The 27,788-nt window shown below is 35.5% G+C and overlaps 1 protein-coding gene across 1 annotated transcript in view; it reads left to right on the top strand.

The window, feature by feature from the left end:
• Positions 1-5,252, top strand: part of TMEM232 (transmembrane protein 232) — a 205,809-nt gene extending 200,557 nt beyond the window's left edge. The window contains exon 14 of the mRNA XM_027869187.1: positions 4,992-5,252. Coding sequence (XP_027724988.1) covers positions 4,992-5,252 — 261 coding nt within the window. The remainder of the gene's footprint in view (positions 1-4,991) is intronic.
• The last annotated feature ends 22,536 nt before the right edge of the window (positions 5,253-27,788 follow it).

Here is a 27,788-nt window from a genome sequence, read left to right as displayed (position 1 = left end):
CAGAACAAATTCCCTTAATAGAAGAATTTGTTCTGTAAAACTTGGACTTAGTCAAAAGGCCACACCTAAGGACCTAGAAGGCCACATGTGGCCTCAAGGCCACAGGTTCTTTACCCCTGCCTAAAGCCATAAGTTACAGATGACCTGAATCAGCAGGGAGAAAACCACAATGAGAGTTGTCCACACTGATTCAGATTCAGACCAAAATAACAACAGTGGTATTAGTAGTAGTGTATTAGGTCATTAAAAAAAATCTCTCTTACACAATTTCTAGCTATGTCGTCTTCCCATTGTATACTTGTACAGGTGATTTTTTTTAATTCAAATAAATGGTATTCTATCTATTCCTATTTAATACTAGATTGAGTCAAACATTCTACTCTGTTAAGGTATTTTGGGGATCCTTATTTTGTTGTCTGAGGTATTAACTATTCCTCTAATACTCATATTTGTCCATGTTTGGTAAGCATTCCATCCTCATCCAAATCCTTGATAAACATTTTAAACAGCACATAGTCAAGGGCAAATTACTTATGCACTGCACCAGAAATCTCTTTCCAAGTTGACATTGAACCATTAATGACTTTGGGTCCCAGCCATTCGAGCAGATCTGAATCCAAATAACTGTACTATTTTTAAAGAATATTGTGAGAGATTTTGCTAAACATTTCCCAATTCCACAGTGGCAAGACTTGGTAAAAATTAAAAGCATCTCTTGTACATAAAATTTGGGATATATGCTCTATCCATCTTTAAGAAGGAATTTAGATGGAGAAAAAAATTAAAATGAAATATTCTGTTTTGAAATAAAACTTATAAACTAGAGACACATTCATCATGAAGGGAATTCATACAGGCTTGTGGGTCAGAACAAAAAGGCAAATCAAAATTCAAGAGACTGAGATTTCAGAGGTTGAGAAAGATCCTAAGGTGCAAAGAAGGGGGTGCTGAGGATTTGTGGGTTCAGAGTAACTGAACTGCTAACTGTCCTTTGGTCTGGAACTCCTGCCCTGATTATTCCACCACAGGCTTACATGTTGATTTAAAGGCTAGAGCTGAATCATGGATCTGCTCCTGGGATTAGAGTTCCAACAAGTTCCAACTGAGTTTTGGGCCCATGCGTGGAAACACTGCTCTTCACCCTGGATCTGGGACTAGGAACTGAGTAGTGAGAGAAAAGAGTTGCTGGGTGGTACTTTTCATGCACCCAGTGCTAGTTTAGAGATACTCTGGGATCTCTTTCTGCCCTGTACTTCCTGCCCTGGTTTCTAGTCTCAAACCTCTTTCGGTCCCCAAGAAACTACAATGCTCCAGACTGCATGTACTCTACATGTACTCCTGGCCAGATCTTGCCTCCAGTGTCTATAGACCTCTGCCTGTCTCTCTAAACTACCTTAGATTGGAAAAGTAACACACTATGACTTTTTCCTGACTTTCCCAGATGTTGTAGAGAAGGGACAATGGGGAGCTAGGCTATACTGCTTCTTCTCATGCTGCCATTTTGACTCTGAGTTACTATTTAACTATTTTGAAATCTTTCTATAATCTAGAGTTTGAATTTTCTCTATGGACAAGTTCTGTTATCACACATTATTGTTTTTGGTTATAAAAACAAAATATTATGAGTTCATTAGGTATTTAACATTACTAAATCCTTTCAATCAAAGAAATACTGTAAGGTCAATAATATATCTATATAGATTCTATATAGCCTATATACACACATATGTGTGAATGTGTGTATGTGATACAGATTGTGTATGTATATATGTGTGTGTATACATAATTTAAAGCATGTCACAAAATCTGTCAGCTTCTTCACAAAGCATAAATTTCAAATTGCATCTAAATTTTCTTGATTATTTTGGCCTCGATTTCTTTATATTTCAAACAAAGTTGTCCTTGTCTCTTATCAATAACCCCCTGGCACTCTATCTCTCTATCTTTCTCTGTTTCTCTATCATTCTCTCTCTCTCTCTCTCTCTCTCTCTCTCTCTCTCTCTCTCAGAGGATTAATTATTTTTGAGTGGCTAAATCTAGTATCTAGCACATAGTAGGTGGTTAATATATATTGATTGGTTGATTGATTAAGAGGGAAGGAGACTGTCTTTTTTTAGGAATTTCTACACACGCCAGAAAAAAGGTATATGAATAATATTTTTACATCATTGGGCTCAAAAGCAGGAGTTCCCAACCAATTACAACCAATTAATCACAAGTAAAATCAGTAAGATCAATGTAGAACTTGAGAAACCTTCTCTATTCTGAAACCCCACTATTTTTTCCATCAAGAAGTCTAGGTCTTGGCTTATGACTGTCTTCTTTTAGGTTCTTAAGCTGACATTCCTTATACTTGTTTAACAGGGTTCCTAAACTCCAGAAACCCTTCATTCTACAGGGCTTCCAGGGCTTCTTCCTTCCTCTGCTCCCCAGTAACATACCAATGTCCCAAATACTTTACTAGTATTTCCTATAAAGCATTCTAGAAGTAGATACTACAAAGGGATGGGGTGGTGAAGAATAAGGACAGTGGCAGGTGGAAAAGGTTAACATTCCATAATTTACAAAGTTGTTTAGAATATGATTCTGGTCCTTTACCAGTTATAGGAAATTTGTCCCTTTCTGTACCTCCCTCTTACCTCACATTCTTCTTTTTAGTTTGGACTTTTACAGCAATGCAATTCTAGTCCCATTGTTAGTGGAACTAGGTGGCATCAACTGCCTTTCTGAAATCTACTTCCTTAGGCCTTATGATATATAAAACCCTGGGCCAAAGCATGTCCCCCTAAGTTCCTTCAGCTCAGTCATACTGTGTTCCATCTTCAACCTATTGATCATATGGAAATGTTCTGTCCTATACTATCTGTCTGCAAATTCTTAGCAAGAAAGTAATGTTTCCAATTTTAGACCCAAAACTATCTCCATCAAGTTGCAAGCCTTAGGATTTCCCTCACCCTGTCTGTAGGTCTTAGAAGTTGTTTTCCCTATTATCTTTCCATTTCTAGCTGATCTGTTTAAGTAAATTCTCTGAGTAAAATCTTTTGACTGGTTCAGCTCTTGATGGACTAGCAATGTCTTCCATTTAGACTTAGGTATACTATAACCTAAATGTCCCATCACTCACACTCCAAGTATGAGCCTCTTGATTCTACCAATGTTTGTCCCAAACAAATTTGTTCTCTTATCCTTAAACTTTGCTTCCAGATGATCCTGTGTTTAACTAGTCATTTGATTAAGATGAGTTGATGGATACAAGCAGTAGCCAACTCAGACAATAAACATTTCCTAGCACTTAGCTAGACACCAAATTAGGGTTACAACTTCCTGCACCTACTTGGTTTCATTTGCCTTGGGATCTGACACCAGGGTAGCTGTGAGCTAGGGAAAATTTTTTACTCTACTATGCATCAGTGCTGCAATGTGATTGCATACTAAGAAAGGAATCTCCCAAATTGCAGATTGTTACCATAATTATAAAAAAGTATTCATGGATACAATGAAATAGCAATATATTAATATTACCTTAATTCAGGACCACGTTATTACACTCAATTTGATTGATATCATCTGTCACTACAAGGTAGCATGGACCCACTTTCATTAGATATTTTGGATGGCAATTCCCCAGGGCTTACCAGGAAAATCCATGCAGCCTCTCTTAACTCCTAACCCTCAGGGTTAGTCATTCCTCCTTTCAGCCTAGTATTCAGAGATAAAAGTAACTTTGATACAAGTTGAGAAAATACACTTCCCTCATTTGTGAAGGGGAAAGACCATTGTAGAATGGTGTGTTTGAGTGTCTACTGTGGTAGAATAGTACACATATTGTCAGACTTGGGTTTTGTGTGTGTTGGTTTTGTGAAACTTCATTTTTATCCTTTTCTTTTTGATTCTTTTTTACAAGGGTTGGTTGAGGGCAGGGGGAAGACATATTTAGAAATGAAAGTGATATAAAAACAGAAGATGCTAACAAATCCATTTTTAAACAAACATTTCCCAATGTTGGGGACCAAGTGCAGGTTCTGCACAATATAATTTGCTGCTGTCTAATACTTATTCCATATCTTGTCCCCAAAGGATTTTTCAGAAGCCAGGTTGCTACTGTCAATAAAAAGTATGTAACCAACTCAAGTGATCCCAAGTGGCTGCTTTAACAAAGTTGTTGAGAAATAAATATAGGTCTCCTCTGCTCTACAATTTTCTCTTCAACATTACATATTAATGTACTACTAGGTGCTACTTTGTCACTTGGGTTAGTGTTTTCAGCATTTTTTGTGAGTACTACCAGGTTTCCCTCTAGGCAAGTATTGCCATTGAGAAAAAATAGGAAAAATCACTATCTAAGGCTTGGGATGCAGAAATATAAAACTGCCACTCTCTACCAAATAGAGCTTCTTCTGTTGAATGATTTCATTCTTTACAAAAAGTAAAAATGAATTATCTTTCTCATCATTTAGATGCTTTCCTAACCAAATTTAAACTTGCTTTAATTTTTATAGTGCAGTGCTGTGTAAAATTCCTTAAGAAAATAATGAAAAGTTTTCAGAAGCTAAAATTAACTAGGATTTTTTTTAATCAAAATAATGCAGGGGCAGGTAGGTGGCACAGTGGATAGAGAGCAATGGCCCTGGAGTCAGGAGGACCTGAGTTTAAATCAGGCCTCAGACACTTATTAGTTGTGTAACCCTGGGCAAGTCACTTAATCGTGATTGCCTCCAAAAAGAAAAGAAAAGAAAAGAAAAAATGCACTCATTCTCACTTCAAACATCCCCATTTACTGTCAAAAAGTATCACCTTCTCAAAAGTGTCAATCTCTATTATTAGAACCTATGGTCTGGAAATAGGGAATTTTTCCCCCCAGTCTGTCACTGTTAATAGTCTCTGAGGAATCCTCAGAGAATAATTCATTTAATGTGAAAGTAGGTTTTTCTAACATAGTTCTTGCATATATATCAATCTCCTAAATAAAACAAATTTTCTATGTACAACAGTGGGAGAAGGACCAGCAGATTAGACTTCAGGAAGAAGAGATACTTCAGGCCCAAGAAAGAAAACAAAAAAGAAAAGAGGAGCTAGAGAGCTATCGAGCAATGATGAAAAGAAGGGAAGAAAAAATACACAAGACAACCAAACCCTATGAACTACCTTGGCAGACGCCATCTGAAGAATCTGAAGCAATGACTGGTAGTAGTTCATCAAATGATTCAAGAGAGGAAGAGGTATACAGTATAAGAAAACTTTACTGTAATTGACTTGGGAACACTTAAAAGTAGTTGTCACTGTTGCAACTCAAACTTCTTAAAAAGTAATATCTCAATCCTTGTTAATTAGTTCTTTAGCAATCACACCTGAGTGCAAATTTTCCAATTATAAATTTTTCAGGAGCTCAATTAGTATTTCTCTCAATTGACTGTGACTTATCTTCCTTTGGCAAATTTTGTTCACATATAAGCAGAAGTGCTTGTTATTCATGGCAGTATACAATTACATGTAGAACAATTGTAATTTTTAATAAGCCACTTTTGAATTATCTCTTGAAAACAAAAGGAAGAATATTAGCATTGCTCCTATGATATATAATAGAGAATAAAATGTCTGGATTTTGTGTATCAAAACAAACACCTTTCTGAACAACCTGAATTTTTTAAAAATGGGTACATGCAGCTAAGCAAGAATTGTCTTATTATTAGAAGCTGATTTTAGTCTTCACTATACACAGTGCGAGTCTGTTGATAAGTAATACCTTTAATTTGTCGGGAGGGGCTATAAAAATGGACTGGGATAATCAAAGCACTACCAGGAGCTTAAAACATCTTTTTAAATGTTCTTTCAACCCTATCCAATGGATGACTCTCATGGAACGAACTTTAGATTGAGATTTAAGATAGATCTCAATTTCTTCTCCATCTGTAAAATGGAAATGACAACAACTATCTCTTAAAATTTTCCAGGGGCACCATTAATCTCTACATAAATATACAATGTGAATTAGAGGCTTTATTTTATAAGGTATGGTTCATGGGCATGTGGTTGGAAAAAAGAAATGCATGTCCATTTGAAAGTAAAAAGGTCTTGAACCCACTATATTCAATCATAAAATTTCTAGACTTCTACATATTAAAAACATATTTATTAAAATACTTAAGATTTACAGTTAAAAATAAATCAACTAAATATGATTTAATACCATTATTAGTCTTTATTAATTTATTCTGAGCCTAATGTTAAGCCTAACATGTACCTTGATGAGATTTTTTTCTTTATAACCAATCTTTAATCCAAACTGTCCAAGATACCCAGTCTCACATTGAGTTACAAATTAGCTCCCTCATTGCATTAATGATCCAAAGGGTGTTATCAAGTTTCCTCAGCCAATCCAAACATCCTTCCTGTGCAAAGTCATGAAAGTTGATCAAAGAAGAGAAAGGATTCTGGAAAGATGGCACAGTATGTCAGAAAATTCTAAGCGTTCCAAGTTTCCTCCACAAACAAGACAAATAACCCCTCAGGGTGAACATAGAGTGGCGAAAATAAAGAAGAGTTGGGGCAGAGCAGTGGTCCTCCTGGGACAATGGAGAAGATCCCAAGATCCCAGGATGGAGGTTCAGCCTGAGTGAAGTGTAAACCCCTCCAGGCTAGCTCTGCTGAAATGGCAAGCAAGGAGCCCTAGAGGCAACTGAGTTGCAAGGCTGCCCCAACCTCAGCTGTAAGAATTTTCACTTTTGGAACAGTGTTGGAGAGTAGGGCATCTCAGTGGGGGAAGATTGAGGGAACCTCTGCTTACAACAGACAGCAGCTACCGGAAGGAACCAGCACATGTCTGCTGAGTGCAGAAACATTGAGACAGGGACCTTGCTGGTTGTGCACACTTATAGAAGATCTGAGTTCTTGGTCTCAGTTCCAGGCCAGAGGGGAGAACTGAAGGCCATAGCCACTGGACAGATCTCAGGGAGCAAGAGTATTTTCAGCATATTGTCCAGGGGGTAGGGGGAAGCACCTAGCTGTGGCTTGGAGGGGAAAAGGAGTGCAAAGGTTGGCCACAGGACGAAGCCCAAAAAATAAGAGCAAGAAGGACCAGAGGCACCATCCCCTGCACTCCCGCACCCAGATTAGAGGTGATTGTAATAACAAGTGATAAGAATTTTTTTTTTTAAAAAATGAGCAAGTAAAGGAGAAAGAACCCAACCATAGACAGTTACTGTGGGAAAATAGAAGATTGGGGTTCATCTTCAGAGGATACTGAAGCAAAAAAAAGAAAACCTCACCTTCCCCAAAGAGTAATGTCAAATGGTCACCTGCCCAAAAAGAATTCATAGAACTCAAAAAAAGACTTCAAAAATCAAATAAGAGAAATTGAGGGATTTAAAAAAAAATGAACAATCCAAGAAAACACAAGAAAATTATGAAAAATCAGTCAGCTGGAAAAGAAGATCCAGAATCTGAAGGAAGAAAATGACTCCTTGAAAATTAGAATTGGGCAAGGGGAAGCCAGCAAAGTTATAAGAGACCATAAAACAATAAAACAAAATAAAAAGAATGAAAAAATATAAAAGAATGTGAAACATCTCATAAGAAAAATAATTGATCCTGGAGAACAAATCAAGAAGAGAAAACAGAATAATATAACTACTTGAAAGCCATGATCAAAAAAAGATTCAAGAATACAAGAAATAATTAAAGAAAATTGTCCTAAAGTGTTAAAACAAGACAGGAAAGTAGAAATAGAAAAAATCCACTGATCACCACCTGAAAGAGATCCTCAAAGGAAAACCTATAGAAATATCGTAGCCAAATTCCAAAACCCCCAGGTTAAGGAGAAAATATTATGAGCAACAAGGGAAAAAAAACAATTCAAATATGGCAGAGCCACAGTTAGCATTACACAAGACTTAGCAGTGGCTACACTAAAAGACTGAAGGTTTTAGAACACTATGTATTGAAAAGCCAAAGAACTGGGGTTACAGCTGAAATATTATAACTAGCAAAGTCAAGTAAACTCCTGAATGGAAAAAAAGGAAATTCAATGAATTGCAACATTTTCAGGATTTTATCACAGAAAGACCAGAATTTAATAGAAAATTTGTCATACAAGATCCCAGAGAAATAAGGTAAGCATCAAAGATTAATTGTCAATAAGGACAAATTATTTACTTTTTATCCATAGAAATGTAAACTGTATATCTAAGATTGTCAGTAATTGGGTAGTTAGAAGGAGTGGGGTGGAGCTGAGTATGATGTGATTCTAAAAAGCAAAATGTTTCAGGCAAAGATGAAAAGAGTAATTATTCCATACAAATGAGGCACAAGAGGAAGAACTGATACAGAGGAATTAGATGGGGGAAGAGGGAGGGTAGTTCTGGAACCCTACTTTCATTAGGAACGGGTTAAGGAAAGAACAATACATATATATATGTATATATATATATATAAATATATATATATATATTTATATCTAGAAGAATAAAAAAGACTTCTAAATTCAGAAAGAAATAAGAGGGTAAGAGGATGGGGGGGAGAGGATAAAGGAGGGATAGGGAATAGGATAAGGGGGCAGATGTAGAAGGGTATGTAGATTAATGGGAATGGGATAAAGAGAGAATAATACATATATATTTAGAAGGGTATAAAAATCTTCTATATTCAAAAAGAAATAAGGTAAGGGGATAGGGTAGAGGGAATAGATAAGGGAGGGATTCTTGGAATGGGGGAAGGTTAAGAAATAGAAGGGCAAGGTAGGGGATAGAAGTAAAGCAGAGGAGTGAGGAGGAAGAGGAATAGGGTGAGAAGGATAGTGAGGAAAATAGGAAGGAGGAAAATACACAACAAATAATTATAGTTTAAAATGTGAATGGGATGAATTTACCTATAAAATGGAAACTAATAGCAGATTAAAAATTTGAATTCAACAATATGTTGCTTTCAGGAAATGCTATAAAAATAAGAAATACACACAAATATAAAATAAAGATAAGGAGTAGAATTTATTATGTAAAAATCAGGGATAGTAATCATGATCTTGGATGAAATTAAAGTTAAAATCAGATTTACCCAAAAGAGAAAAATAGGGGAATTACACTAAGTGTGAGCCATATTAATCAATAGTTTTAGACCATATAAAATAACTAGATGGTAAAAAAAAATGAGAATATACCTGACAAAACAGACACAGGAACTATATGAATATAAACACAAAACACCTTTTATACAAAGTTAGATCTAAATAATTGAACTAATATTTATTGTGCCTGGGTAGGTAAAGCTAATGTAATAAAACAATGACAATTCTACCTAACTATTCTATTTATGTAATGCCATCCCAATTAAATTACTAAAATTATCTTAATGGGTCAGAAAAAAATAATAACAGTTCATTTGGTTTGGGTTCATTTGGAGGAACAGAGGGTCAGGAACTTCAAGGAAACCCAGGAAAGAGATGCGAAGGAACTAGATTCAGTTGTATCAGACCTTAAATCATATTATAAGGTGAGAGCAATGTTGAAGTGTAAAATGGATAATGTTGATTATTTTAAATTAAAAATTTCCTGTATAAATAAAACCTATGTAGCCAAGAATAGAGGGAATGAAGAAGATTAGGGGAAAACTCTCATAGACAATCTCCCAGATAGAATGTGATTGGGTTGGAATATTGTTGTGGTGTAGGAAATGATGAGCTGGTGGATTTAGAAAACTATGGAAAAACTTGGACTTATGAAGGAAGATGCTATCCACCTTCAGAGAAATAGATGACAAGTGGAAATAAGCATAATGCGGTCTTACATATATGCTTTTGACTGTGTATGTGTATGCTTATGGATATCTACACACATGTATCTATATATTTGTGTATATTACATATCCACATATGTGTGTCTATGTTCTACATAACATAGGTACACATATATTCACATGTATGTGTATATGTATATGTGTGTGTGTGTGTGTGTGTGTATACACACACACACACACACTTAATTGTAGCCTTCTTTGGGGAGGGGAAAAATAAAGATAGTTAATCAAGAACTTTTTCACACTTAGTCTAAAGCCTATGATTGATTTATTGATTAATTGGTATGTGTTTGCACTTGTTGGTGTAACATATTATTACTTTAGATGGGATGGAGTGACTTAATTGATTTACTCAATCTCAAGCCTTACAAAGGAGTACGTAGGAGATTATAGAGTTAGAATTGGAAGGGACCTTGCTTGAAAGTGTAGTTTGGGGGTTTCTTCTCATATCTCTTCATTTTAGTCCTGTTTGATTGTAATAATTTTGTTAAATTCATTTTTTATTTTTGTGTGTCATTGGTCTTTCCATTTATGTTGTTGTAGTAACTGTATGTATATTTTTTCTGGACTCTGTTTACTTCAGTCTGCAATAGTTAATATAGATCTTTCTATGCTTGTCTATGTTCATCACTTACACAATTTCTTATATCACAGTAATATTACATTACATTCATGTACCACAATTTGTTTAGCCATTCCCCAACCAAAGGGCATCTACTTTGTTTCCAGTTTTTAGCTATCACAAAAATTTCTGCTATAAATATTTTTTGTATATGAAGACTTCTTTCTTATCAATGGCTTCCTTGGAACAAATGTCTAGTAATGGAGCCTGTTGTTCAAAAGCTATAGATAGTTTAGTCACTTATTTGCATAATTCCAAATTGTTTTTGTACCATTTCAAAGCTTCTCCAACAATATATTAGTCTGCCTACTTTCCACAATCCCTCAAACATTGACTGAAGCTCATTTTTTTTTGTCATTGTTGCCAATTTTCAGGATATAAAGTAAACCTCAGGATCATTTTGATTTGCATTTCTCCTGTTATTAATGATTTGGAACATTTTTTCATGTGGTTGTGAGTACTGTCAGTTCTTTGAGAAACATTTATTTGGTTTTTTTTTGTTTTGTTAATACATGATTTTAATTTTATGATCCCCCCTCCCTAAAGACTGCATTGGCTGCATCCTAGAAGTTTTGGCATGTTGTTTCATCATCATTTTTTTTTTGCATCGTTGTTATTTGTTACTATGATTTGTTCTTTTACCCCCTCATTACTTGAGATTTCACTGTTAAGTCTTCATTTGGGTCTGTATCTTTAGTTTGGGGTCCCTGAACTAATTTCTATTTTTATTACATTAAGGTCTGTAAAGCATGTATTAATTATTTCTGCTTTTTTACATTTATTTGAAATATCTCTGTGCTCTAGTAAATGGTAAAAAGTTCCATATGGTTCAGATAAATATGCATTTTTTGCTGTCCCATTAGAAGGCATTTTTAATTCTAATTTCTCCAGAATTTTTTAAATGTTTCCCTTTTATCTTTCTATTAGACTTATACAAAATATTTAGGGATATTGAAGTCTTCTGTCACTACCTATGTCTTCTTGAAGCTAAGTTAATATCACTTTTATAAATTTAGATTGAGTCATTTGGAGCACATAAGTTTAGCACTGATATTGGTTTGTTCTTTACAAATTTGTTTCTTACGAGAAAGGTTCTCTTCCCTTCACCTTTTATTCCCTCTTCTTGTTTGTTACCATTTTACCCAATAAAAGGATTTATTAGTTCCTTTTTCGCTCCTGGTACAATCTGGTTATGTAGTTCTTTCTCCTCTTTTTTCATATAAGTTAGTCAAGTGGATTTCCCCTTCCTTTCTTCTCCTTTAGATAATCCTGTTTATTCTTTAAATTTCATTTTTTACTCCCCTTTCCAAAAGGGTTTTCTCTCACTCTCTCACCCACCTTCTCTTTCTGTTTACTCTAGACTCTCATTCTCTTGTTCCTTTTAGTATAATATAGTTTCCATGTTCATCCTTTTTTATTTTTTAAATATTTGTTTTTGCTTTGTGTGATACCATGATGGTAAATCCTGCTTTTTTGGATTCAGTTGGTGTATAGTTAATTTTTTTCCATCTTCTCAGTTTTATTTTGTGTATGCCTTTGTTTTAAAAATATTTCTTGTAAGGAACAGATTGTAGGGTTTTGTTTTCTTAATCAACCTTTCACTCTTTTTTATTTTATTGATTGCTCAATCCATTCACATCTAGTTAGGTTTATATTTTTTTCCAATTGTCTCTAATTTTTTTTCAAGTTATGATTTTCCTCTTCTAGTGTAAGCACAGTATTTCATTCTTTGTTACTTTACTTTAATCTTTTTTTTCAATGTGGCCCTGTTCCCACTGGTTCTCTTCCTCTTGCCCTTCATCCCCTCTTCTCATTTGTTACCACTTTCCCTAAAGAGTTTATTACTTCCTTTTTCTATTCTATTATTATATGGTTATATATTTTTTCCTCTCATTTTTCATTTAAGGTAATCAAGTAGGTTTCCTCTTCCTGTCCTTTCTTTTAGCTAATTCTGGTTATTTTTTAAATTTCATTTTTTGTGCTCCTTTTCCAAAAAGGAGTTCTCTCGTTCTCTTCATTATCTGCCTTCTCTTTCCACTTACTCTAGAGCCTCATTCTCTGATTCATGACCCCTATAATTATCTGGTCTCCCTTTTCTCTGTATTCTTCATTGTAATCAAAACCTGCAAGGTATGGATTCTAGGCTCTGCTTTTTAGGTACTTTCTGCCATTGCCTTGTAGAGCTTCCTTCATGGATTCCTCTTTTTCATTATGCCTTACTATCAAAACAATGCTAATTATTGCAGGTGTCAAAAAGCACACTGCCCTATGCTAGGATCCCTCCCTCACTACATCCCTGATTATACAGCCAATCGCTCTATACCCTCTGTAGTTGATTTTTCCCCCCAACATTTTACTGAAGATCTCCCCGTACACACTCCCTCACAATCCTCCAGGCGCCAGATGCTCCCTGGGGTTCCAATTCCACCCCACCACCACCACCAATGTGTAACTCTGGGCAAGTCACTGAATCCTGGTTGGAAAAAGAAGATGACAATGATTATGGCCAGAGTCAGGAAATGGAGTGATATGTTCGAAGAAAAACAAGGTCAGTATCACTAGATCACAGACTACTTGGGTTAAGGTATAAGGAGACTGGAAAAATAAAATGAGGCAGATTATAAAGGATTTTAAAAGTCACAAAGAAGATTTTATATTGTACTTCCTATTTATATTTGATCCTGGAGCTAATAGGGAGCTACTAGGATTTATTGAGTAGGATGAGTGCTCTGGTCAGACATATACTTTAAGGAGATTGATTTGACAACTGAGTGGAGGATCGACTGGAGTGGTGATAGACTTGTGGCAGGGGGATCAATCAGCAGGCTAGTTCAGGGATGAGGTGATGAGTGCCTACATCAGGGTCGTAGTAGTGTCAAAGGACAGAAGGAGGTATACAGAGGGATGTTACAAAGATAGACCTGACAAGACTTGGTAACAGATTAGATGTGGGGTGTGAGAGAAGTGAGGAATTGAGAGTGATGTTTAGGTTGTGAGCCTGGGTAACTGGGAGGATGGTGGTGTCCTTGACTAAGAAGGGGATGCTTAGGGTGGAGGGGGAAAAGTAATGAATTTATTTTTGGACAAGTTGAGTTTACATGTCTACAAGACATTCAGTTTGCAATGTCCAGTAGGGAGCTGAAGATATGAGTCCAAAAGTTGGGCAGGATATGTAGATCTGAGAATCATTAGCGTAGAGGCGATAATTGAATCCATGGGAGCTAATGAGATCACCAAGTGAAATAATATTGAAAGAAAAAAGAAGAGAACCCAAGTGACAGCTTTGGGGAGGAGGATGGGGAGAATCTTTGTTAGTGAATATGACCTGAATGAAGATCTAGTAAATGACACTGAGTTGAAATAGGCAGAAAGGAGAAGAATTAGACTGAGTAGTGTCATGAAAATTATAGAGAGAAGAGAGTATCAAGGAGAAGAGGGTGATCTTCTGTAGTCAAAGGCTACAGAGAGATGAAGAAAAAGAAATAAATAAAAATAAATAATGAGAAAGGGTGATAGAGGGGGCAATCAACTGGAGGAGATGGGGCAGAATGGGATAACTTGTGCATATGGAGGATATGAAAGAAAAAAGCCACTATTTTCTAAACTAATTCCTTGCCTCCTTGTTATATCACTGATTATGCTTTGCTAAAACCTAGTCTTGGATTACTCCCACTATCTACATTTTTTGTTTCTATTCATGTACTACTGAACAAAGCTAGAACAAAAAAATCTTAGAAACATGCACTACAAATTTGTTCCTCAACTCTTGATATATCGAGGCAGTCACTTTACATCTCCCTAATTAATTCGTTTTCCCATTCACCACAGTGACCATGTTCTCCAAGATGCTGCCCTGTATCCTCTTTTTTTCCCTTTATATTATCTCATCTCTATGCAGATAACTCACATCTAGCTCTAAGCTATCTCCTGAACTCTAGAGTTGATATCATCAGTTGTCTCTTAGACATCTTGAACTGGGTGTCTTCTGTGAATCTCAAATTCAACATTTCTAAAATATAATACATTATTTTTTTTTGCTAAAATTATCTGCAATCCCACCTTCTCTGTTACTATTGAAGGCACCACTATACTCATTTACCCAGTTTGCATCTTCCACTCTTCACTCTCACTCACCCTACATATGCAATCAGTTATCAAATCTTGTTATTTCTACATTTTTTTGTATCCCCTTCTCTCCACTCATTTAGCAATAGTTCTAGTTCAAGTCCTCATCATCTCTTACCTAGATGAGTACAATAGCCTTGTAACTGTTCTCTCTGCCTCAAGTCTTTACCTATTCCAGCCTATTCTCCACTCAGCTGCCAAGATGATTTTTTCTAAAATGTAAGTCTGACTGTGTCACTAACTGCTTACTAATCTCTAGTGGCTCTTTATCACCTTCAGAATGAGGTATAAACAAGTATATTGTCTGGCATTCAAAGCCCTTCATAACTAGCCCTTTTCTACCTTATAGTCTCTTTTGCTAGACTCTCCATTATAGCAGCACTGGTCTGCTTTCAGTTCTGGACATGACACTCCATCTCCCATCTCCATGACTTTGGAGCTGTTCCTCAAGTCTGCAATGCTCTCCTTCCTTACTTTTGCTTCGTGGTTTTCCTGATATCCTTCAAAATTCAGCCCAAATCCCATCTACTCTAGGAGGCCTTTCTAGGTTCCTAGGTGCTGATACCTTCACATCTAAGATTTCCAATCTCTCTCTCTGTCTCTGTCTCTGTCTCTCTCTCTCTATCTCTCTTTCTCTCTGTCTCTGTCTCTCTCTCTCACATACACACACACACACACACACACACACACACACACACATGAACACCCACCAACATGTGGTTTACATGTTGTCTTCTCCATCAGAACAGGATTTAAAATCTTTAAGATCACAAATGGTCTTTTTTCCCTTCCTTGGATCCCCAGTTCTTAGCATGGCTCTTGGCACAGGCTAAGTGCTTAATAAATGCTTGACTTCCTGAAGCACAGTTCTGGTCATGTTATTCCCTTAACCCCTCCAGGCATACATACTCAGTAAACTCCAGTGGCTCCTTTTACTTCCAGCATCAAATATAAATCCTGTATTTGGCTTTTAAAGTCCTTCATACCCTGGTCCCTTTCTCCCTTTTCAGTCTTCTTACACTTTATTATCACACACTCTACAATCCAAGTACATTGACCTACTTGCTGTTGCTAACACACAACATTCCATCTCCCAACTTTGTGCCTTTGAATTTCGCCTTTGATTACCCTCAATGCTTTGAATTCCCTTCTTCCTTACTTCAGACTTCTAGCTTCCCTAGTTTCCTTCAAGACTTACTCAAATCCCACCTTGGGCAGGAGGCATTCTCCTTTCCTCCCCATAGTGTCCCAGCTAATTCCATTCCCTCTACCTTCCATTAATGCTATATATATTTTGCATGTACTTGGTTATTCACATATTTTCTTCTCTATTAAAATGTGGGCTTTTGAAGAGAAGAAACTCTGTGTTTTTCTCTTTCTTTATATAGCCACTGTTAGTAAGTGCACAAAAATGTTTCCTGATTAACTGGCTGACTAAGTTTAGGGACATAAATAAACTGCAAGAGGTTAGGGTTAGGGAGAAAGAAATAGATTGGGATTTGAAATGGTTTGGAAAGAATGAAGAAAGAGCTTTTTTGGGGGGATTAGAGACACCTGAATAGGTTTGTAAGCTCAAGAGACACTGGAGAGAAAAAAAAAAAGAAAAAAAATGTGAAAAATGATCTTCCATATTTGATGTCAAAAGTTTAGGCAACCAACAAGAGGAACTAAAGGTCCTAGCACAAAATGGGTTTGACCTCAAAGATATCACTGAGACTTGGTGGGAGGAAACCCATGACAAGACTATGACTCTGAATGGATACACTTTGTTAAAAAGAAATAGGATAGGTAAGAGGCAAGAGGTGAAGTGCAGTAGCGTAGAATATTAAGAAGGCATACTCATGTAAGGAAATCCAGGAACTAGAAAAGGAAAGTGTGACAGATCTTTGAGTGAAGGTCAAAGCCTGTGCATCTATATTAGTTTCTTCTAACAAATCCATTTCCCCTCTTTTCATTAGAATTGTTTCCCTGTTTCAGAATTTCAATCTTGCACATCTTCCATCCCTCCTGGGCTGACATTTCCTGAGGCAGTTTAGTCTATGGGATCCTATCTATCTTTTCTCTGAACTCTCTGAAATTTGCTATTCCAAAATCTAGGAAGCATGTTAAAATATACCCAGATTTCCTCTCCTCTATCACAAAATTTACAGTGACGTGGTCACTTTTCCACAGGGTTCCCATCATTTCCACCCTAGCAACTACTTCCTTCTGTTATATAGAATCAGTTCCAGAATGGAATCTTGCCTTGTTGACTCCTCTGCCTTTTAAGAATGAAGTTATCACTCACACCTGTCAAGAAGTCATTAGATGTTCTTATTTTGGTAAAGTGTTTTGAGATGTCTGGATAATTAAAATCCCCCATCACTACTATATCATATCTCCTTGCCTCATTATGTTTCCTAAACTCCTCATTATTTTCTTTCGGTCCAGTTGATATGTAATATACTCCAATGACAGTATACTTTTTTTGTTTCTCCATTCTTTGAACTTTACCCAAATGCTTTCTTTAATGCTTCCCTTTTCTAGCTTTTGGATATACTCATATGCATGTACCTTCTTAATGTCATATGCTACCCCATTCTACACCTTTTTATCTATCCTATTTTTTAAATAAGGTATCATGAGATTCATTCCACCAAGTTTCAATGATACCTATGAGGTCACAATTGCCCCCTTGTGTTAAGAAGGACCTCTAGTTCTTCTTGTTTGTTGCGTAAACGATGGGAATTTGTGTGTAGACAAGACACCATGGATTTTACTTCTTTCTTGCATGTTGTCTGCTCTTAGTTTGTCAGTGTTCCAGGTAGTTTTCCTTCTTTATATAACTTGGAGAATAGAACTAGCAAGTCTCCTTCCCCCATCCTTTCTTACTTTGAAGCCTTCAGTTAAAGGAAAAGTGAGAGAAAGCATCTAGAAAAAGGAAACTAGGATGGTGAAGTGTCTTGAGTTTACACCATATGGCTGTTGGTTAAAAATTTTAAAAGCTAGAAATGTTTAGGTGGGAGAAGAGAAGATTTCACGTACATGATAACTGTCTACAAGAACTTGAAGGGCTGCTATGTAATTAAGCGCTTAGTATGCTCCAAGCACTGGGCTAAGCACTGGAGCTATAAATACTAACAAAAAGAAAGACAATTCCTGCTCTCAAGAGGCTTATATTCTAAAGGGAAAAAGATAAAGAGGAAGGATTGGATTTGTTCTCTTTACCCCCAGAGGGCAGAAACAGAAGGAATTGTTGGAAGTTGTACATCATGTAAGGAAAAGCTTCTTAACAATTAGAGCTGCTCCAAAGTAGGTTGCCTTGATAGGTTGAGTTCCCCCATTGGAAGTGTTCAAGTAGAGACAGGATAACCCTTGTTGGATACATTTTAGTAGATTTTTCCTTTAGGTAAGGTTGAACTTCAGGTATTCTGTTGAGGTCTCTTCTGCATCTAAAATTCTGCGATTCTGTGTGTAGTGATGAGGGATAGAAGAGGGAGAAGACTGTCTTCCAGTATTGTTTTTGGCACAGGAAAGAGTTTTTTTTTAATCTTTAGGTCTCTGCTCACAGCCAGATGATTTTTGTTTGGTTTTCATTGTTGGTTTTTCTATTTAGTAATGTCAGGCAGAGGCTTTATTTCATTGTTAGTAAACTGCTAAATGGCTTCTCGTTAGGTCCTTTCCCAGATAGACAGTACTATCATTTCAAGAAATGTGTCTCAAGATTTCTGAGAAAATTTGATAAGACCATGAGCAAAATATTTTTTCCAATAATGTGCTTTGTAAAACTTCAAACTTCAAACTTTTCTGAGTCCTTCTAATTATAGTTTCAATTCTATTAGGGAGTGTACACTTCCTCCACAGAGCAGAGTCAGGTAGATTTTTAATTAAGGGAGCTTTAATAAATTATTAAACTGCCATACCCCATTAATCAGAATTTCATCTTCCTTACTGCCCTGCTTCATCTCTGGAAGGTGATGGGAACACAATGGCCCTAGAGCTGGCATCTCAGCTTTGACGAAGGATTTGCCAGATACTGGTTTCCCATATACCTTGGGAAAGTATTTAAGTGGCAGTAGTGAAACCCAAAAGGGAGGGGGAGGAAATAGGGGAAGTCATTTTCATATTTCATATTCACCTTAATTAAAATGGATATCTATTTAAATTAGCTTTAAAAGATGACTTTTTGATCAGGAGTATTTATTTACAAAGAATGAAGTCATATATCTCAGCCCCTCTTGTCTTAATTAAAGGTGAAAGCCTGATTTAGCATCCACCTGCTTGCTATATTTGGTATATGGCTAGTTTTAAAAAAAAGTAGTTGCAATTTTCTTATTTCCTCTTCATCAGAGAGAGCCCAATGAGTCAAAATTCTCCTTTCCCAGAAAACAGGGTAATGACTCATGGAGGAGACTGGCAACATTCTGAGGGACAATAATGGTTATAATTTGAATAAAATGAAGGATTCTCATCAGAGTTCCTTCAAGAATTATTGAATTCTTTCTCAGTCTACTCTTTGCTTTAAAATCAACTACTTGACGTTTTATGTCACTCACTATTTTTAAAAGTTTGGTAACCAGAAATCCTTTAAATTAATTTCTTTTCTAATGAGGTAACAATTTATGAATTTTTAAATGTGTAAAAAAATAAAAGATAAAATATGACTTTTGCCTTTGTCATTACCTTTTCTGGATCACAAAGGAGAAGAGAAATGTCCCATCTCATGCTATAATCTCATCAGAGATAAGATCTGCTAGGATAACTCCTTATGAAAATACTGAACTAAATTGGGTTCAGGAGACAGCTATGTTGTAAAGGAATTGAGAACCAATCTGGCTTCAAAAGACATGAGTTTGAATTCCAATTTTGGTACATATGTGTTTATTTGTGTAATCTTAGGCAAGTCACCTCAACTTTCTGGCGGGGGGGGGGAAGTGAAGAAGGCATTGGACATTTTGAAAGGAATCTCTATGAAAAACCTATGAGAAGACAAGGACATGAGTCACATAGCATAGACCAGAATGGATAGGTTGCAAGCTGCATTTTGGAAGGAATTTAGATCACAGAACCATTTAAATATTTAAAAGCCTATATACATGTATATCACATGATTTGAGAATCTCTTGTTCTGAATCTGGAACCTATCATTACTAGAACCAGTATAAACTAATTATGTTTTCTTAAAACTCTCACTGAAGAGGGAAGGGATTTGGGGCTCTGTATATCTAGGAGGTGATTTTTTCAAAACTACTAAGTCACAAGAGAATGTAGGACATGAGATGTGAGAAATAGTGACATAATTGATAAGCTATTGGCACAGTCCTGCATGCAGAGGGAAATACATCAGTGGTTTACATTTACTGAAGAAAGGGTAAGATAATAAAATAGAGAGAAGATGATCTCATCTCTGCAGTCATTTTTTATCTGGGTGAGGCATTGTATTTTGTGGTCTGGAAAAGCTTACTAAACCCTGTTATGTGTGGAGAGTGCATTCATACTCCCAGGCTGTATTTATTATTCACTATGATTGAACTACCAGTGTGTCCTTACTCCCTGACTCTAAATCAAATCCTTTGTGAGGCTTGTTAACTCTTGCTAGTCATTAAGAATGTCATTTAGTATATCCAAAAGCAAGATATTTCTAAATGGTAACTTGCTTTCCTAAATGTTTCACCAACATCCAGAATCTAAATTGCACCCCAGGAAAATCTACCTGAGGCCTTATAATTCTCATTCACACTCACATATATCTGACTGGTTCTCAGAAGGGTTATTCAAGAACCAGTTTGAAGAAATTTGGATAACAGATTGTCCATAAAAGCTGAATGCTTTCAACCAGCAGTCAGCTGAGTTTCCTGGGCAGAACCCTAACCTCTCTAATGAGTTATTCATTGGTGATCATTGAAAAGAATCCATTACCGCAAACACCAGACACAACTCAGTATTCCTCCATGATGCAGGCAACTTACAGAGTCCTCAGAGAATTACTGAACACTGCTGAAGTATGTGCTATGTTCTCACATTGCAGATGATACAGAAAGGGCCCCCACATTACAAAGGACATCTTCTGAATTTCTCCTACTATCCAGTTTGTAGTACTGTTCCATCTAAATAACTAAAAATTAATAATAAAAAAAAACTTCTTCCATCAATACTTACTCTGAAGTATTAAATTTATTTGACAAAAATAAGGGCTAGTAAATAACAATTAAATTATTATTTAGCCTAACTTTCAATTCATTATAAGAAATCTTGCCACCCATTTTCTTTTTTCTTTTTTCTCTTTACATTTTGGATTGCATCTACTTTATTTTTTAAATAATTTGATTTTTCCAATGACACATAAAAACAATTTTTAACATTCATTTTTTAAAATTTTGAGTTCCAAATTCCCTCCTTTCCTTCCTCCCTACCCTGTTCATTGAAAAGGTAACCAATTTGATATACATTATACATGTGTAGTCATGCAAAACATATTTCCACATTAGTCATGTTGTGAAGGAAAACAGACTGAAAAAGAAAGAAAGGAAGGAAGTTTAAAAATGTATGCTTCAATCTGCATTCAGACTCCTTCAGTTCTTTGGAGGTGGATATCATTTTTCATCTTAAGGCCTTCAGAATTTTCATGGATCATATAAGAGCTCATTTATAGCTTCACTTCTTTTTTGTAAACTAGATTTTAAGCCCTCTATTTCTGTTTTTCTTGATCCAGGTTCTTAAATTTTTGTAAATATCCATCTACTTCATTTAGATTATGTTTGATTGGCACACAATTGGATGAAATAGTCATTTGTAATTTCTTTTATTTGTTCATTGTTTATGAATTCATCTTTTTTTATATTTCATACTGACAAGTTTTCTTTCTTTTTTAAATTCAAATTAGCTAACACTTTATCAATTTTATTTACTTATTCAGTTTTTTTGCTTTGAAATTTCTTAAACACTTCTTTAATTTTCAGAATTTTAAATTGTATTTAATTGTGGATATTTAATCTGTTGGTTTTCTAAGTTTCTTCTTTTTTAAAAAAAAATTTGGTTGTATTCCCAATTCAGTGAAGTAATGTCTCTCTTTTTTAAAAAAAATTGGTGAATGTATTTACAGATATGAATTTCACCCAAAGTATTGTTTTGGCTAAATAACAAAAATTTTGGTATGTTTTCTAATTATTGTTATTAATATTAATGAAATTGGTATTGATTGTTCCTATGTTTTTCTTTGATTCACATGAAATTATTTATTTCCCAATTAATTTACATTGTTATTATTTCCATGTCTCACTTGTTGAATATTTTTTTATTGTTTTGTGGCCCAGAAAATATGTGCTTAATATCTCTGCTTTTCTGGTTTTTTTCTGTGACTATTTTATACCCTAATGCATAGCAATTTTTATAAATGTTCTATGCACAACTGACAAATTTATTATACTCCTTTCTATCCACCTTCAATAATCTCTAGAAGTCTATCATATTTAAGTTTTTAAAAATTATATTCAGGTCCTTAACTTTTTTCTTGTTTTAATTTAGATTTATCTTGGTCTGAAAGTAAAACATTGACATCCCACATTATCCTAGTTTTGCTACTTTTTTCTCCATTGTTTAATCTTTTCCTTAAAGAATTTAGATGTTAGGTGAATATATATTTACTCCTGATAGTAAGTAATTATTTATGTTACATTTCAGCAAAATGTAGTTTTCTCATCTTTTAATTAGGCCTATTTTTGCTGTTACCTTTTCTCAGATCATCGATGCCATCCCTTCCTTTTTTCAACAAAATTGTAAAAGATAGCGGTTCAGGACTTTATTTTATCCCTCTGTATCCTTATGATGTATCTGTCCTTCTTCTAAACAGCATACTATTGAATTATGGTTTCTAATTCATTCTGTTACTCTCTTCTGTTTTATGGTTAAGTTAATTCCATTGAACAGCTAGATGGAACAATGGATAGAGTATCATGTCTGGAGTCAGAAAGACTCATCTTCCTGAATTCAAATCTGGCCTCAGACACTTACTAACTACGTGACCTTCAGCAAGTCACTTAACCATGTTTGCCTTAGTTTATTTTTTCTTCTGTAATGTGAACTAGAGAAGGAAATGGCAAACCACTCCAGTATCTCTGCCAAGAAAACCCCAAATGGGGTCACAAAGAGTTAAACACAACTAAAGCAACTCAACAACAAATAATCCCATTCACATTTATGGTTAAGATTATTCATTGCATATTTCTTTCCAACCTATTTTCTTACATTTTCCCTGCTTACCAATTCCTACCCTGTCTTTAAAAAGAAGAGGATGGTAAGAAAGAATGTATTTGTTTAACACTAGTACTCTAAGTTTGTTTCAATATGCCTTGGGTTTCCTTCTCTTTTCTCTTTTTGACCCAGAGCCAATCAAACCTTCTTTTCTTTTCTTTTTTGTTAAACCCTCTTTAAGATCCACCCTACTTAGAGTCCCCCCCCCCCCCGCTTAGGACTATCACTTCCCTTATTATGCTTTCCCTTTTATTCTTTTCCCTCAGGTTTGTTGTTGTTGTTGTTGAGTGAAATGTATTTCTATACCCAAATGTATGTGTATGCATTCTTTCATCTGTTGACTAGTTCAAGAGAAAGAGAGGTTCAGGTAATGAATGCTCCCAATACCCTATTCTCTTCATTTGTCTTCTACTCATCTATAAGACTTCTATTTATGCACCCCAATTAGATAAGATAATTTCCCCAACTCTTCCTCTTCCTTTTTGTCACTTTCCATTAATCTTTTAAGATCATTAAAATATAATAAAGACACTCCCAGATATTCTGTCTTATTAGACTTCCTCTATATCCCCTAATGATGTTAGGGTTCTGAGAGAACGTGTTCCCTCAAATAAGTGTGTCGCCCCTTCATATTAGAATGTAACAGTTTATCCATGTTTAATCTTTTTAGGATTGCTCATTCATGTTAACCTTTTTATATTTCACTTAACTCCTGTGTTTATATTTCAAAGTGTCTTTGTAAACTTGGTTTCTTCATTAGGAATGTTTAGAAGTCCCCTATTTCATTAAAAATGCATTTTTTCCCTTGTAGTATTGTACTGTTTTGCTGAATAATTTATTCTTTGAGTGTTCTTTTTCCTTTTCCTGTCTAGAATATCATATTCCAGGACCTTCATTCATTTTTGTAATTACTAAATTGTGTGATTCTGATTCTGGCTCCTTACTATTTGAATTCATTATTTTTATCTGCCTGCAGTATTTTTTTTTACCTACAAGCCCTGGATTTTGGCTGTAGTGTTTGGCTATATAGGAGGTTTTATGATAGAGTTACTCCCAAGAGGTAACTACCTCTTAATGGATTCTGTTTACTATTTGCCATCAGGTTCTAAGAACTCTAGACAATTTTCTTCTATGATTTTTTTTTGATATATAATGTCTAGGCTCTTTTTTGGTCATAATTTTCAATGATAATTTTTCATTTTTTAATGAGCAAAAATACATCTCTTTTCCTTCTCATCTTCACCCCCTCCCCCACTGAAAATGAAAGAAAAACAAAATCCCCATTACATAGATGTATAGTCAAGCAAAACATTTGTTTTATCTATCAGAAGGCTAGCATGTTTCATCATTAGTTCTCTGAAATCATGATTGATCACTACACTCATCAAAGTCCCTAATTCTTTCAAAGATATTTGTCTTTATAACATTGCTATTGTATAAATTTTCTCCTAGTTATATTAATTCTACCTTACATCAGTTCATGTAAGTCTTCATATAAGAAACCATCTCAAGGTCAGAGCCAAGATGGTAGAGTACAGGCTGGGACCCAGATGAACTCAACCAATATTCCCCTCCAAACAACTATAAAATAATACCTCAAATCAAATTTTGGAGCATCAGAAGAAACAGTCAGAGGGAGACATTTTTCCAGTCTAAGACAAGTTAGTAGGTTTATAGGAGAGGTCTGTAACATTAGAGTGGGCTTAGGCACAGAACTCAGCAAGAGCACCAGCAGTGGGCTTTGGAGAGGATCTCAATAATATCACCAGCAACTTCAGGAGCTTTCAGCCTAGAGATTGTAAGAGGGTCAGACAACCGGTCAGAGATAGATTACAGGGGACCCTTTGCTGGCACTGGGTGCAGCTGGCACTGATTGGCAACTCTATTGCCCATAAACAATTCTGGGTAGCAGTTCCAGGATGGAAAGGAATGCTTTTGATTAGTCACAAGGAAGCAAAGGCTATGGTCACAGTTCCAGATCCAAGAGGACTTGTGGCATCAGTGGATCAGAGGCACTTCATGGGTAAAGACCAGAATGCAGAGCAGTGACCCTAGCTTTCCCGGGATTACACTGCCTTGGAAGCACCAAAACCTTGCAGATCCTCAGAACTAGCTCTGAAAATAGCACCATGAAAAAACATGAATCTTGGTATAGTGCCTCCCCACTACCAGGTGAGCAAAGCCCAATTTTAACATAAAGTTCAAAGTAAAGAAATAGGCTATGAAAATGAGCAAACCACTGTGTGACAGGGAAGACCAGGACATAAACTTAGAAACAGACAGCAATATGAAAATAGTTACAAGCAAAGTCTCAAATAAAAATGATAATTAGAACCAAGGCCAGTAAGAATTCCTGGAATAGTTAAAGAGATAATAATGGTAGAGAAAATTGGTAAAAAAAAATGAGATTGACACAAGAAAATTATAAAAAGAAAATTAACAACTTGGTAAAAGAGGAACAAAAAAAATACTGAAGAAACTATCATCTTAAAAGACATAATTGGCCTAATGGTAAAGAAGGCACAAAAATTTACTGAAGAAAAGAACTCCTCTAAAAGTAGAATTAGCCAAATGGAAAAGGAGGTACAAAAGGTCACTGAAGAAAATAATTCCTTAGAAATTAGAATTGAGCAAGTAGAAGCTAATCATTTCATGAGACTTTAAGAAACAATAAAACAAAGTCAAAAGAATGAAAATGTGGAAGAAAATGTGAAATATTTCATTGGAAAAACAACTGATCTGGAAAATGCATTAAGGAGAAATAATTTAAGAATCATTGGACTGTCTGAAAGCCATAATAATAAAAATATCCTAGACATAATATTTCAAGAAATTGTTTCACAGGAAGACTGCCTAATATTTTAGATTGAGAGGGTAAAATAGAAATTGAAAGGATCCACCAATTACCTCCTGAAAGAGATCCCAAAATGAAAACTCCCATGAATATTATAGTTAAATTCCAGAGCTCTTGGGTCAAGGAGGAAATATTGCAAGCAGCCAGAAAAGAACAATTAAAATATCATGGAGTCAGTCAGGATCACATAAGATTTAGCAGCTTCCATGTTAAAGGAATAAAGGACTTAGAATATGATATTCTCGAGGGCAAAGGAACTAGGATTATAACCAAGAATAATCTACCAAGTGAATCTAAGTATAATCCTTTTGGGGGGAAATGGATATTTAGTGAAATAGAGGACTTCTAAGCATTCTTGATGAAAATACCAGAGCCGAATAGAAAATTTGACATTCAAGCACAAGATTAAAAAAAAAGCACAAAAAATAAACATGAAAGAGAAATCATAAGAGACTCAATGGAGTTAAACTATTTACATTCCTATATGAGAAGGGGATATGTGTAACTCCTAAGAACTTTATCTTTATCAGGGCAGTTAGAAGGGCTCTGCATAGACAGAAGACATGGGTCTGAATCAATTATATTGGAATGATCTAAAAAAAAAATTAGAGAGGAGAGAGAGGGAAGCAAGGTGAGAAGGGGGAAGGGAGAAATAGAATGGGGCAAATTTTCTCATATAATGGAGGACCACAACAAAGATCTTGTATAGTGGATGGGGACAATATATGTATATGTGTGTATATGTATATGTATATGTATATATGTGTGTGTGTATGTATACACATATACACACTCAGTTGGGTAGAGAGATCTATTTTTTCTAATAGGGAGATAGGAGGGGAAGGATATAAAAGTTATAGGGGTGAGGATGATAAGATGGAGAGCAGATTGGAGGAGGCAGTGGTCAGAAGCAGTATGCACAGTTTTATAGCCCTTTGGGCATAGTTTGAGATTGTTCTCCAGAATGGTTGGATTAGTTCACTACTTCAACCAAGAGTTCATAAATTTTCCCTAATTTTTTCCTATTCTCCCTAATCCTCTCAAGCATTTGTCATTTCTTATAGTTGTGAAGTGGTAGTTCAAAGTTGTTTTAATTTGTCTTTCTCTAATCCATATTGATTTAGAACATTTTTAATATGACAACAGACAGCTCTGATTTCTTCTTCTGAAAACTGCCTGTTTGTATCATTTGATTTTATATTAATTTTTTGTATTAATTTTTTTTAGGCAGTTGGGGTTAAGTAACTTGCCCAGGGTCACACAGCTAGTAAGTGTCAAGTGTTTGGTCAGAGGCCACATTTGAACTCAGATCTTTCTGACTTTAGGGCCGGTGCTCTATCCACTGTGCCACCTAGCTGCCCCCTGAAGCAAGACATTTTTGAGGAATGACAGAATAAATAAAAGAGAGAAAGATAAACAGAAAAATGGAATGGTGAGAAATATGCAGTAAGTAATCATAACTGCAAATTTGAATGGGAAGAGCTAACCCATAGAACAGAAGCAAATAATGGAGTGGATTGGGAATCGGGATCCAGCCATATGTTGTGTATAAGAGACACACTCGGGACAAAAAGACACACACAGAGTTGAAATGTAGGGCTGGAGCAAAGTCTATTATCCTTCAACTGAAGTGAAGAGGGCAGGGGTGACAACTGTGATCTCAGACAAAGCAAAAAGAAAAATAGACTTAAGTGAAAGAGATAATCAAACTACATTTTGATAAAAGTCCCATAGACAATGAAGTAATATTAAAAAAAATTCACAGCCAGTTTCTCTGATAAAGGTCTCACTTCTCAAATATATAGGTAACTGTGTCAAATTTACAAAAATAAGAATTATTCCCCAATTGATAAATGGTCAAATGATACAAGCAGGCAGTTTTCAGAAGAAGAAATCAGAGCTGTCTGTTGTCATATTAAAAAATGTTCTAAATCAATATGGATTAGAGAAAGGCAAATTAAAACAACTTTGAACTACCACTTCACAACTATAAGAAATGACAAATGCTTGAGAGGATTAGGGAAAATAGGAAAAAATTAGGGAAAATTTATGAACTCTTGGTTGAAGTAGTGAACTAGTCCAACCATCCTGGAGAACAATCTCAAACTATGCCCAAAGGGCTATAAAACTGTGCATACTCTTCAATCCAGCAATACCACTACTAGGTGTATA

This window comes from Vombatus ursinus, unplaced genomic scaffold (genome assembly GCF_900497805.2).
Source record: "Vombatus ursinus unplaced genomic scaffold, bare-nosed wombat genome assembly UNPS02014792.1, whole genome shotgun sequence".
Classification (NCBI taxonomy): Eukaryota; Metazoa; Chordata; class Mammalia; order Diprotodontia; family Vombatidae; genus Vombatus; species Vombatus ursinus.
Note: the sequence above shows the minus strand (reverse complement) of the source record. Positions and strands in the feature narration are given on the sequence as shown.